Source organism: Talpa europaea (genome assembly GCF_964194135.1).
Source record: "Talpa europaea genome assembly, chromosome: 8".
NCBI classification, from domain to species: Eukaryota; Metazoa; Chordata; class Mammalia; order Eulipotyphla; family Talpidae; genus Talpa; species Talpa europaea.
Genome location: NC_140075.1, coordinates 62,470,493 through 62,482,951, shown reverse-complemented (window position 1 = coordinate 62,482,951; position 12,459 = coordinate 62,470,493). Strand labels below are relative to the sequence as shown.

The 12,459-nt window shown below is 51.2% G+C and overlaps 1 protein-coding gene across 1 annotated transcript; it reads right to left on the bottom strand.

Annotated features, from left to right (window-relative positions):
• Positions 1-5,648: 5,648 nt before the first annotated feature.
• LOC311175105 (dehydrogenase/reductase SDR family member 2, mitochondrial-like) lies at positions 5,649-12,160 on the bottom strand (the record flags this gene model as incomplete). The annotated part of the gene is made up of 8 exons (XM_084240012.1): positions 12,001-12,160; positions 11,661-11,838; positions 11,042-11,143; positions 7,976-8,046; positions 6,676-6,727; positions 6,291-6,425; positions 5,990-6,054; positions 5,649-5,760 (listed from the first exon to the last, which is right to left on the bottom strand). Exons 1-8 carry the CDS (start codon positions 12,138-12,140, stop codon positions 5,649-5,651), a joined length of 855 nt encoding a protein of 284 aa, XP_084096138.1. The 5' UTR covers positions 12,141-12,160.
• Positions 12,161-12,459: the final 299 nt, after the last annotated feature.

Below are 12,459 nucleotides of genomic sequence, written 5' to 3'. Positions count from 1 at the left end.
TGATGGTACAGCAGGCCCTCATTCTCAAGGGGACATCTGGGCCCGGTCGGTCATCAACGTTCTGTGATGGTTCCTCCTATGTCAGTCAGGATTTTCCAGCAGGCTCCGGTAGGGAGGTGGGGGGGGGGCATGGGGCCCCGTTGAGCAAGATACCAGATGCCTTCTTCCCCCCCTCCCCCCACCCCGTAGTGACTCTGACTCCCTCCAGACCTTTCAGTTAGGAGTTATGACCGGTCTCTCAGATAAGCATTAACAAGTTTGTCTTTCCTATATTTCTTGCAATTTCCTCCTTGTTTGACAGGTTTGTCTTCATGCATTTCAAGGAAAAGGGAGCTAAACAGAAGTTGTTGAAAAAAGCAAGCTGGTGCCCACCTGTCTCTTTGCCATGCGGACCCCTTCCCTCTCCCCTCTGCAGACCCTTGCCCATCACCCCCCCCCTTTTTCCCTTTGTATAAATACCCCTGCACTCTGCCAAAGAGCAGGACGGTGGTCTTTCACACACAAGTCTGCTGCCCTCCTCATTTGTTGACAAATTAAACCACTTTCCTTTTCCTAAAACTCTGTTTCCTTTTATTGGCTGAGGGAAACTGAGGCCAGCGGTCTGTATCAAGTTCAGTCCTCTCCTGGGATGTGGTGTTGGGGAACAGGAGTGAGGGAGCAGGGAGACAGGTACAGGTGAGTGTTGTACAGGCCCCTGCTGTGGACAGTAGGGATCCACTCTGCTGAGGTCCACTGAGAAAGCACAGAATGCCTTCCAGACTTCTCCCACAGTCCACCTCCTCCCCTCCCTACACCTTGTGACCCTGCATTGTGGCCCCCGTGCATACACGGTGGCAGGTCTTTCTGCAGTCAAAGAACCTGCAGAAAGCAAGAGGACTGCTGGTTTGTATCTAAGTTGAGTCTAAGCCCTCCCCAACCCCTGAACTGTGCCCCCAACTCTGGCTGACATCTGAAGTGGGCCCAGGATACATAGCCACACTTAGGTACATTGATACCGGAATTGTAGGTTTTCAGGCCTAGTCTCCCAGCCAGGAATGGATCCCAGGCTGCAGGGGAGCGCTGAGCCCCAGCCACTAGACCCCCACGGGTTGGTGTCTCACGAAGCTGCAGCAGGAAATTTGCAGATGCTCAGGCCAGCAAGTGAGAAGAGGGAGGTTTGTTTAGAGAAAGAAAAAGTTTATTGAGGAGAAAAGGAACAGAAATAAAGTGGGACTCCCAGGCCAGGAAACCAGGCCGGGGAGGGGCAAGGAAGCCAAAGTGGAGTCCTGTCTCAGGGAATACATACCTTTTTTCCCTAATTATTTTAAAGCTCCACCAGTCTCTTTGTGATTGGTTAGTTCTTGGTGGTCTCACTCACTACCTAAATGTCTCTGTGCCCAGAACTAAGTCTCTGTGTCCCAACCCTTATCTTTTTTCTTCATTGCCCTCTATTTGGAATGTCTTGTTGACCCTAAGGTCATAAAGTAAGTCCCTAATGTCCTAAGTCTTGAGGTGTTTAATTAGTCCCCTTTGGAGTTTGTGGTCCTTATCACTGGAGCCTTCCTTAACTCCCTGAAGTCCCTGCACTGTCCTTGAGGCTGCCTAATTATCCCTAACTCACCCTAGGATTCAACATGACTAAATATCTCTAGAATCTCCAGTTCCCCACAAATAAAATGGGGTTGAGGCTTTCCAGCCTCACAGAGCTGTTCCAATCTCTGAAAGAGGTAATTCCTGCAAAGCCCTTAGCACTGGCCTGACACAGGATAAAGGCACAATTGTGGCAGCCACTATGCTTGTCCTGAACCCAAGAACATTGAGGATCACTCAGGCATACATCCCTCACCCCCACCTCTTTGGCAGGACCTGGAGCCAGTAGGACTGGAAGTCACGCAAGAGATGGAAACTGAAGAAGCAACCTGAAGCCCAAGTCTAGAAAACTCTGAAATTTTCCCCCTTTATCTGCCAAAGGAAAGACGTTTCTGGAGTGCACGAAGCAGAAAGGGCTGTAGCCCCTAGAGGCCTTAGGAGGGAACCCTCTGCTTTTTCAGAAGGAACCATTTTTGGCCACTAACAATTCCAGGAACTAAGGGCCTAAGAAGAGTTTCCCCAGAAGCAGGAAGAGCCGACGTCAGACCTACCCTTCAGAAGTGAAATTCACTCATCCCAAATGTATTCATTTATTCAGCAGTCCACTGCTGAATGCACCTCGCTCCCTTAGACCATGAATCTTGGCTTTTGCAAATTGAAGCTCACAGAACAGCAGATGGCAGACCCTCCCTGAGCTGAAGGAGAAACTAACAATGATGCCTGGCACCGTGGCCAGTGTGTGCTAGCGACCCCTGGAGGTGGTTCCGCTCAGGGCGGCAGCTTGTCCTCACGCAGGCGAGTGCACAGCACAAGGTACCAGGAGTGCAAGTCCTTTGCAGGCAGGAAGAAAGCTCCTGAGGGTGAGTGGTGGTTAAAAAACAAACCAGTCAACCACTCAGAGGGGAGGCAGAGGAAAGGGCCTGAGGGTGTGTAAGCCACAGAGAGGAATCTGCCTAGCCTCAGCTCTGATGGGAAGCTGTAAAAGCTGCAAGTCGGTGACACTCCAATCTCCGTTGTGAAAGCCGAATCAAAGCAATAAATACATTTCTTTGTAAGTAAAGTTTTGACTGTTGCATAAAACTCAACCAGCGGACCTTCCTGGTGGCCCAAGGAGTTAAGCACAGCACTGTGAAGCTGTCCACAGCCACTGCAGAGTTCCATCCCCAGCCAGGGAGCTACTCACATGGCACAGCAGCAGACCTCTCCTGTCTCGCCTGCTGCTCCCCTCAGCAGTGTATTTCAGTGGATCTGCCTGTTCTGTTCCCCACTCTGTCTCTGGTGGATCCTCTCGCCCACCCCCCCACCCCTTCTTCTGGCCTACAACCCAGTTCTTGTATGCATAAATAAATAAATTTAAAAAAAAAAACAACAACAACTAAGGCCTCCCTGGTGGCTCAGCGGGTTGAGCACAGCACTGTGGATCTGTCTGCAGCCTCTGAAGCACGGGTACAATTCCCAGTCAGCCAAGGAGATACCCACATGGCGCAGCAGACCTCCCCTGTCTCGTGCGCTGCTCCCCTCAGCAGTGCTTTCGGTATGTCGGCCTGTTCTGCTCCCTGCTCTGCCCATGGTGAATCCTCTCACCCTCCTGCGCCTCTGGCCTATACCCCAGCTCTTGTATAAATAAAATAAATCTTAAAAATAAATAAATAAATAAATAAATAAATAAATAAACCCAACTATCAACCAACCCCTGGTGTCCCCTGTCTTTACTGAATGAAAAAAGGTCCCCACCCGATGCTAACTCACCTTTATCATTTCACTGAGAAAGTTCATGGCATCTCTCATTGTGGAGATTCAGTAACATAAATATTAAATAGTCAGATGGAAGGAAAGACAAACCATGGCTAATGACCTGTAACGTTGGCATCTAAGTGGGTAAACATGTCTGCTTCTGTCTACACAGACTGTCTTGGCTAACAGTGACCAGTTCTGGGAAAGGGATCAATTCCAGGGATCAAGAGTAGAAGAGAGACTTTCCTTTCATTTTCCACCCTTTTGACGTACTTAAAGTTGTTACCATATTCATTTCAAATATGTTTTAAACAAATGTAAGTGCTGTCAATACTCCTAGCCAAAGACCACCTGGAACACAACTGTAGTCAAGAAAGCTGGGTTTATTGAGCTGTTGCAATGAGGTGAACACTCACCAGGTAGAAGCCTAGGGCAGCTCAGAGAGAGAATGTCAGCACCCCTATAAGCCAAGGCTGGGGTTGAGTGATGAGGAGGATTTGAGGAAGCAAGCCTTTGCTCTGAATTAAATACCGTAAGTCTATGATTAGAATCTTAAAAATATCTTAATTTGCATCTAGAAGGAGAGAAAAAAGAAACAAAGTTAAATGTACTGTTGACAAAGCCCCAGGTGTTACTCTTGTTATTCAGGATGGAGGGTGAATGTTCTGTTATTTCCATAGACTGGACAATAATGTTTTGGCCTGTGTTCAGATATGATTATAGAGTGGTCTTGCTTTTGTCTTTGTCCAGCCAGCTAATGGATAAAGTGCTTGTCTGGTGTTGGCATTTCCTAAAATTGTTCACGTTCAACAGAATACCTCTGCCTAGCTGTGAGAAGTGCCAAGGCCAGGCTCTGGGTACTAGGTCAAATCCCAACTGCCAGAGGCTGCTTTTCTCTTTTCAGTCCCTTTCAAACTAAAAGTACAGATAATAATTCAATCAGTTGCTTTTACTCTATTGTCTGCATAGTGCAAGAGCTGAGCTGATTTTTTGTGATTGTGGATTCAACACTAAGTAAGGATCATTTCAGCAACTTCTCAGAGACAGCAGGATCCTTTAATAGAAGGTATTGTGAAAGGAGGTCAGTTCTTACTTATTTTGTGTTCTCCGGGGTGCCCGGCACAATGCATGGCTTATCGTAGGGAGTTATAAAAATTTTTTTTAAAGATTTATTTATTTATTTATACAAGCACTGGGTACAGTCAGAAGCGCGGGAGGGTGAGAGAATTCACCAGAGCCAGAGCAGGGAGCAGAGCAGGCAGAAGGACCGAAGGACACTGCTGAGGGGAGCAGCGGGCGGCAGGAGAGGTCTGTGCGCCATGTGGGACCCTCCTCCGGTGGCCGGGGAGCAGTGGGGGATCAAACCGGTGCCGCGGAGGCTTGGGCAGCTTCGCAACCCAGCGCTCAACCGCTGCGCCACTGGGGAGGCCCGGGAGTAATAAATATTTTTATAACTGAGTGGTAAAATAATGACAAGGGCTCATCTCTGAAAGATCTGTTGGGAGGCTTCCGTGAGACCAAGGTCAGTGGTCAGGTTGGAACATTGTCCCCAGTCATCCCCTGGAACCCGTTCAGAGCAAGACTATTAGATGGCAAGGAAGGATGCCATCCTTGCCGGTGGACACACAGATTGTGCCTTTAGATATGAGTCAGGACTATGGAAAGGGCCTTTGCGAAAAGGCGCCACCTCTGGGCCAACCTTCAAGAGGAGCTTCGGCACTGACTACTCTCTTCTAAGGTAGACATTCTCAACTTGAAGGTGTACGTAAGGGCTAGTGTGGCTTTTATCTTCAGGTTTGCAAGAGCCCCAGAGTGCTTCCTTCTCCTCCCACGGCTCCCTCCGGCCTGCACAGCAGCCCGAGCCCCAGCCCAGGAGTGGGAGCAGAGCGTGAGTGTGTGGCAGCCTTGGGGCCAGCACAGGAGCAGGAGACTGGAGAAGCCTGTCCACAGCATGTCACCCTTGGATCCACCCCAACCATGAGTTTCCAGACTTGAGGATCAATTTGAGTTTATTTTCTGAAAAGAAATGTTTAAAGCACAAAGGATAGAAGGAGCTGGGATCCTTCGGGAGACTGAGCCTCTAATCCTTTCTCTTAGGGTTCCTCCAGAGCAGCAATGCCGTGAAATTCTCAGCTCCAAAGCCCCATCCCCAAAGCCCCCATGTTGGCTGGAGCATAGCAGGCAGGGTCCTGAGAATGAAAAGACTGGGGGAGCTTCCTCAATCTTGACACGAGTGAGCCCCCAAATTGTTAGTCTGACAGGGTTTTGGATTCTGTTGGAAATTAATGACCTCCTAGCCCACCCACCCTCTGGCTATGCCCAGACCCACAGGGCCCCCAGCCCTGTCAGAGCCGAGGGGAGTAGCCGGCCACCACGATGCTCTCGCCGGTGATGTAGCTGGCCTCTGGAGAGCACAGGAAGGATACTATTCCCGCACAGTCCTCAGGCCGCCCCATCCTGCATGGAAGATGCACAGAATCAGGGTCAGTACCTCAGACTCTGGTTCTGCTGCTTGGGGGGCTCCATGGAGGAACAGGGTGGGCTCAGCAGGGCTACTTGCACCCTCCAGGATTGAGTGGACCCTGACTTCAGCAAAAAGAAAGGCCAGTAGACAGGAAAGAATCTGCTCTTGAGATGGGCTCAGCTGCTTCTCCCCAGCTGTGCCCAGACCACTGAAGCACCACACCCCACTTGCCTCTGCAGTTGCATCTGTGCCTTTAAGTTGTTCCAAAAAACCTCATTGTCATGTAACTGAGCAAAGGAAAGAAATAAAAGAGTCAGTGCTGCTAAAATGAAGGGTTGGGAGGGCCCAAAGCCTGCCCTTTCAAGGAGTTGAGGGACTGGGTCACACCTGAGTTCAGTGGCCCCTGAGGATCCCAGCTCTGAGGATGCCACTCTGAGGCTTCAGTCACCCCATTATCCCTTAGTTGTCAGGGAGAGTTTCCATGAACCAGGCTGGGCCACAGGGAACACACCCCAGTCCTCACCACTTTGCTAAAATCAGTCTTGATCACTCCTGGAACCAGACAGTTCACCCGGATGTCCTTGGGAGCCAGCTCCAACGCCAGTGTCTTGGTGAGACCTAGCAGGGCTGTCTTACTAACATTGTAGACACCCAGCATCTGGAAAGTGATAAGCAATAGGGGAGTGAAGGAAATATCGGTTAGATTCCTCACCCACTGTGGTGTCCCAAGCCCAGAATTCAGACACACTCCCAACTCTGGTCTGGTATCAGAAGCTGGGACCCAACAGCCACATGGGCTCAGCCAGGGCAGCAAGAGGAAGGCAGAGTCTAGCCAGGTAATGTCCCCGTGGGGCTCAACACAACCGTTTTCCCTATCCAAACAAGGAGCATGAGGAGCAAACACTCACCGAAAGTGGCATATACGCTGACACAGAAGAGACCAGAATAACAGAACCGTTCCTGAGAAGAGACAGACACACACAGAGAGAGATAAGAGGACGCCAATAACTCACCATTGATTAAGGTGCTATCACGCATCCATGGAATATTGCAGTTCCCACAACAGTAATGCAAGTCCCCATTTCACAGCTCAGGAACCTGAGGCTCAGGATTAGCAACAGTCATTAAGTGGCAAAGCTAGAGTTCCAACCCTATTTCTCTGATCTCAGTACCTATGCTCAGACCAATTTAACTCTTCAGCTTCTCCTCAGAGGAGAGATGAACAGAAGGCCAGTGTGGGGAAGAGCAGGGTGGACTTGGTGAAGATGTTTGGGCCTGACAGTGCATGCCCAACAGGGACCTCCGAGAAGAAATGGGGCAGAGGAGAAAGCAAGATCTGACAGTCAGGAATTTTTCCTTCTAGCCACACATCCCTGGTCAAGTCTTAAGGTTGTGTCTGCAGGAGGAGCCGTGAAGCGGCTGCGTTCTGAGGGAGGTGGTGGCCCAGATCCCTAACACAAGCCTGCTGGGGACACATGCAGTGCAGTCGGGCATACAGTATCTGGAACAGAAGCGGGGTCCCTGGAGACCAAGAAACAGAATGAAGATGGGCTAAGACAGGTTTGCCCCTGTGGACAAAAGGGGGCAAACCTTGTCACAGCCTATAAATTATCCAGAAGGAACTGTCCAGCTATAAGAAAAACAAAAAGGGCCAGCCCACAAGCTAAGGAGCTAAGCATAGCCTCTTTTCACATCTGGGGAGTCAAGGCCAAGGACAATGTCTCCGGACCCTGGAACATAACCCCACCCCAGAGCCATTAGAATTCAGAGCTGTAGCTGCACAAGAGTAAAGTAGGACAGGGGCCTCCCTGGTTGCTCAAGGGGTTAAGATGCAGCACTATGCTATCCTCAGCCACTGCAGCATGGGTTCGATCCCCGGCCAGGGAGGTGACCCACATGGTGCAGCGGACCTCTCCTGACTCCCCGCTGCTCCCCTCGGCAGTGTATTTCAGTACATTTGTTCCACTCTCTCTCTGGTGAATCCTCCCACTCCACCCTCCACACCTCTGGCCTATACCCAAGTTCTTGTATGCATAAATAAATAAATCTTAAAAAAAAAAAAAAAAGAGTAAGGCAGGACAGAGGGAAGGGGACGTGGGAATTACAGACTTCTGTCTTCCCCCCTCCTGATCGTGCCCTTATCTCTCCCGACTCAGTTCCTGTGCCTCAGCCTCCCAACCCCCACCAGCCCCAAACCCCTTCCCTCACCCTCTGTTCTCCATGTGGGGCAGCAGCTGGCTCAGCAGCAGGGCGGGGGACTTCACATTCACATCCAGGATCTGCAATCAGATCGGAGTCATGGTGAGCATGGTGGAGGATAGAGAGAGGCACGGTGAGCCCTTGCAAGAACTTGCAATCCTACAATTTGTACAACAAACCCAGATGTGTGCAGAGCTGAGACAATCGTCCCCCTTCTGACTTGAGGTGTTTCCAATTTGCTAACGATCTGATATGTAGGCAGCTAAGTGACAGCCTGTGAGCAGAACACTAAAAATGTAAGTTGCGGGGCCTCGCCGGTGGCGCAGCGGTTGAGCGCTGAGTTGCGAAGCTGCCCGCAGCCTCTGCAGCGCCGGTTCGATCCCCGGCTGCTCCCCGGCCACCAGAAGAAGGTCCCGCATGGCGCACAGACCTCTCCTGCCACCCGCTGCTCCCCTCAGCAGTGTACTTCGGTCTTTCTGCCTGCTCTGCTCCCTGCTCTGGCTCTGGTGAATTCTCTCACCCTCCGCGCTTCTGACTGTACCCAGTGCATGTATAAATAAATAAATAAATCTTTAAAAAAAAAAATGTAAGTTGCTCAGGACTGGTGTGAAGGAAGGAAAGGTTCAGGACATGAAAGAAACTGGGCTACTCTGTGGTTGTGCAGATAGGAGTTAGAAGCAGAGGCCAGCAGAAAAAGATTGAAGACAGAACAGACAGAAGGGAGGGGGTGCTAAGAGCAGGAAAATAACTGGAAGACTCATCTTTGTGTCTCTGTGTCTGTGCTCTTGCCTCATTCCAGTAGAACTCACAATGCAACAGGATAAAACAAATCAAAAGTTGTTACGTGTTTAGAAATGGAGAATAGGAAAAATCAGTGTAGGAAAATAAGAAAAAGCGAAAGTGAGCTTGGTACCTACACTTCACAGCACGCAGTCAAGTCTGATCATTATTCTATTATTTGTTCACAAAAAGTACATGCTGTGAGGCCTACCTTCACGCCAGTTTCTTGCAGACTTGGCTCTGAGCTCTCCTACCACCAACACAGAGAAGGCAACACAACAGAGATTGCTGTTCTGGGAGGCTGAGGCAGCCTGCCACGAAAGCCTGGGTCTGGGCTCAGACAGGAGGGTCCCTGACCTTCATCCGGGAACTGTGTCTACTGGGTCTGGACGCGGGATGAGTAAGAGAGGAACTGCCAAGGAGAGATGCAAAGACCCCGCAGAGAATGCCAGCTGGGACTCAGGCAGCACCGGGATCCTTTCTGTGGGTGCTGTCTTTAATGAAGTCAGCAGTGGGCCACATCTCTAAGCAACAAGGCCGCCCATCTGTAAATGGCCAGGCCTGTAAATGTCCGTTGTTTTTCCCACATCTTCATCCCACACCCACCCACGTCCTTAGACATGGACAGAGGAAGTGTCTCAACTGAATGCTGCTTGGCCCCTTGGATGACAGGTACTGGGGCTGGGGATGACTCCTAGGGCTGCAAAAAAGTAGCTTGAATGTCTAACAAAGGTCCCCAAGAAGGAACTGGAGTTAAGCTAAGGACTTCCTGGTCAAGTCCCTAGTCTCCATGTGTGTCAGTGGGCTGAGATGAACCCCTCCTGGGCTCGGGAGCCTAACATGACCCAGGAAAGGCCAGTCCCTCCCTTGCTGAAGAAAACTGCCCAATCAGAAAAGAAAGAAGAGTAGGGATGGTGAAGCTGAGGAGGGCGTGTGCAGGGAGCCCTGGACGAAGAAATAATGGGGGGCCGGGGGAGGGAGAAGAAAGCCGTCCCACCAGCTGAAGGAAATGGGTCCTGGTCTAGAGAGAGCTCCAACTGGCCCAAGGATAAGATGAGAGAGTAGGAATTCCCTCACAGGACACCCACCAAAAATTGCATTCAGTTCATAGCAGAGCACTGGGCAGATTCTAAACTCGTGTTGTGACCACTTGATGTCCCAGGTGGTGGCAGTGGGGTTGGAGGTGATTTCTATGCGACAGTGCAGAATTGCATGTGGGGAAGCAAGACATTGGAGAACAGAGGAGCAGCAGAAAAAGTAAGGTGGGGCTGCAGCAAATACACCCATTTTCTGGGTGCGGGGGGTGGGGTGGGTGGTTGAATCCAAACCGTTCCAAGAAAAAGAGTCATGATCCCATGAAGTGAGACACTAAAAGGGAAAATGACTCAGGACAGTTAGAAGACTACCGGTAATGAAATCCCGGCTACCTAATCACAAATAATCCTCCAGAGTCATTAAGGATGCAGCTGAGGAGCCTAGGGAGGCTGCTTGCAGCAGCTGCAGGGAGCTCAGATTTCAGGTCAGCTCTGAGGATGCTAGGAAGGGCAGCCTGCCAAGGGCAGGTACTCAGGGCCAGCCTGAGAAGGATGTTGGCAGAGTGCAGACAGCAGGGCGGGCAGAAGGAACAGCTTCACCCCGTGCTTGGGCCAGAGTGGGATGCCAACAGCAGATTCCACCCCTGTCCTTCCTGTCAGTCAGAGGATCTAGGGAACAAAACACAGGCGTGAAAGGAACAGGAGTCTTAGGCGAGCCTGTGATGGACCTCAACGAATTGACTAGGTCTCTCCCGGCCCAGATGGCAGGATTGCGAAGTGGACTGTTACCAGATTGGAAGTCCAAGCCCACAAAGAGCTTACAGGCAAGCCCAGGGGAGAGGGCCAGCAGAGAGCCCTAATTTAGGAAAGAGGGGACAGCAACAATAGACATGGTCACCAATATATGTCCCAAGGATATAAAAATAAGAACTGTTTGACAGACAACAGACTACTATTCTTGACTCTTCCCAAGAGCAGACTTTTTCCCAGAGTTTGGAGCAGTGCCTGGCACAAAGCAAGCCCTCACTAAATATTTTGCTGAACAAATAAATGCAAAAGGGACAGGGAGAGAAAAGAAAGGAGGGAAGCGTAGGAACCAGCTTTGAAACACAGCATGTTCGGGGAACAAGTTGGCCAGCTGTCATCCAGCGCCCGTCTGTAAACATGGGAATATGGGCGGAGGTGGGGGGGTGCTTGGTGGGGGTGGAGCCCAGTGCAGAGCTGGCACTTCAGACCCTTTGGCTTGTTCCCTGGGCCTCACCTTGTCCCACACCCCAGCATCGGACCCCAGAGTGCTCCCCACCAGGGGGTTGACACCAGCATTGCACACCAGGATGTCGACACCCCCACAGTGCTCCTGGACCTGGGGAGAAAGGGAATATGAAGGATGGGGTGAGTGTGGAAATGCCTGCAGAGGCTTCCCTCCCACAGCAGCTGGGTACATGGGGCACTGAGGTGAAGTCTGAGGGTTAGATACTGTCTCAACCAGGAGTGGTCACAGGTTCCCATGAGAACCGAACACTCAGTGAAGGGCAAGTGTCTGAGATAGACCCAAAGGCAAGCCTGCTGGTGCTGAAGGTCTCAGGGGAGGACAGTCTTCTCCAGAAATCCCTCTGGGAGCTTGGGATAGGGAAATCCCTTCAAGATGCTCCTCAATCAGTTGTCCCAGGTGTGGGATGGGGGATGAGGGTCCTCTATGAACTTTCCAGAGAGTCAGTGTGAATCACGTGGTCTACTCAGCTAGATTGTGAGCAATCATGGTCTCAGGATATGTTCTGGCCTCCCCACCTCCATCCCAGCCCCTGCTCCTCCGAGGGCTGAGTAGTGAGGGAAGGTTCTATGTGTTTTCTTGCCTGTGTCCTACCACCCCGGCCCCTCACCGTGGCCACCAGCCGCTCCCGGTCCTCAGTCTTCCCCACGTGGCACACGGTGCCTGTCACCCTCAGCCCCTCCGCCTTCAGGGCCTCCACTGCCCGGTCCACGTTCTGCTGCTTCCGGCTGCTGATCACCACATGGGCCCCATCCTGGGCCAGACGCCGGGCGATGGCAAAGCCGATCCTGTGGGCAGAGATGGAGGGAGCAAAATAGCCTCAGACCCTCACCACTGTTCTTCCTCTGCCTAGCCCTGGAAATCAACAAGTTTGTGTCCAGCTCTACACCCTGGGGTCCTTTGGTGAAAAGCAGGGTTCCTGGGGGGGGCAGTCAAACCCCAACACTCACCCATCAGTGGACCCCGTGATCACAGCTACCCGATTGGCTAGGACACCCTTTTGGTCTGCACCACTGCTGCGCATCCGTACAGATAGTGCCCCGCAGGGGTGAAACAGGCCTCGGTGGACCCAGGCCACTGCTCGGAGCATGGTAGCAGTGCCTGGTCTACTTCCTGTGGAACTCGACCTGGGGGAAGAATTGACTTCACTTATCACTGATGCCTTAAGTGAGTATGATGGTAACCTGTCCCAACTCCTTCAAGCAGTCAAGGCCAGCAGCCCAGAGTGGGAGAGAGTCAAGTAAGTCAGGGTGAATTTCAAACACATGAGCCTCAGGTCAGAAAACCTGTCTGGAAAATTATCTATTTATAAAACAGGCAAATTCAAATGTGAGACTCAATGCGCACAGACAGGGTTATTTTCCCCCTTTATTCCATGAGAATGCCCTGAGCGCTTGCAACAAGTCAGG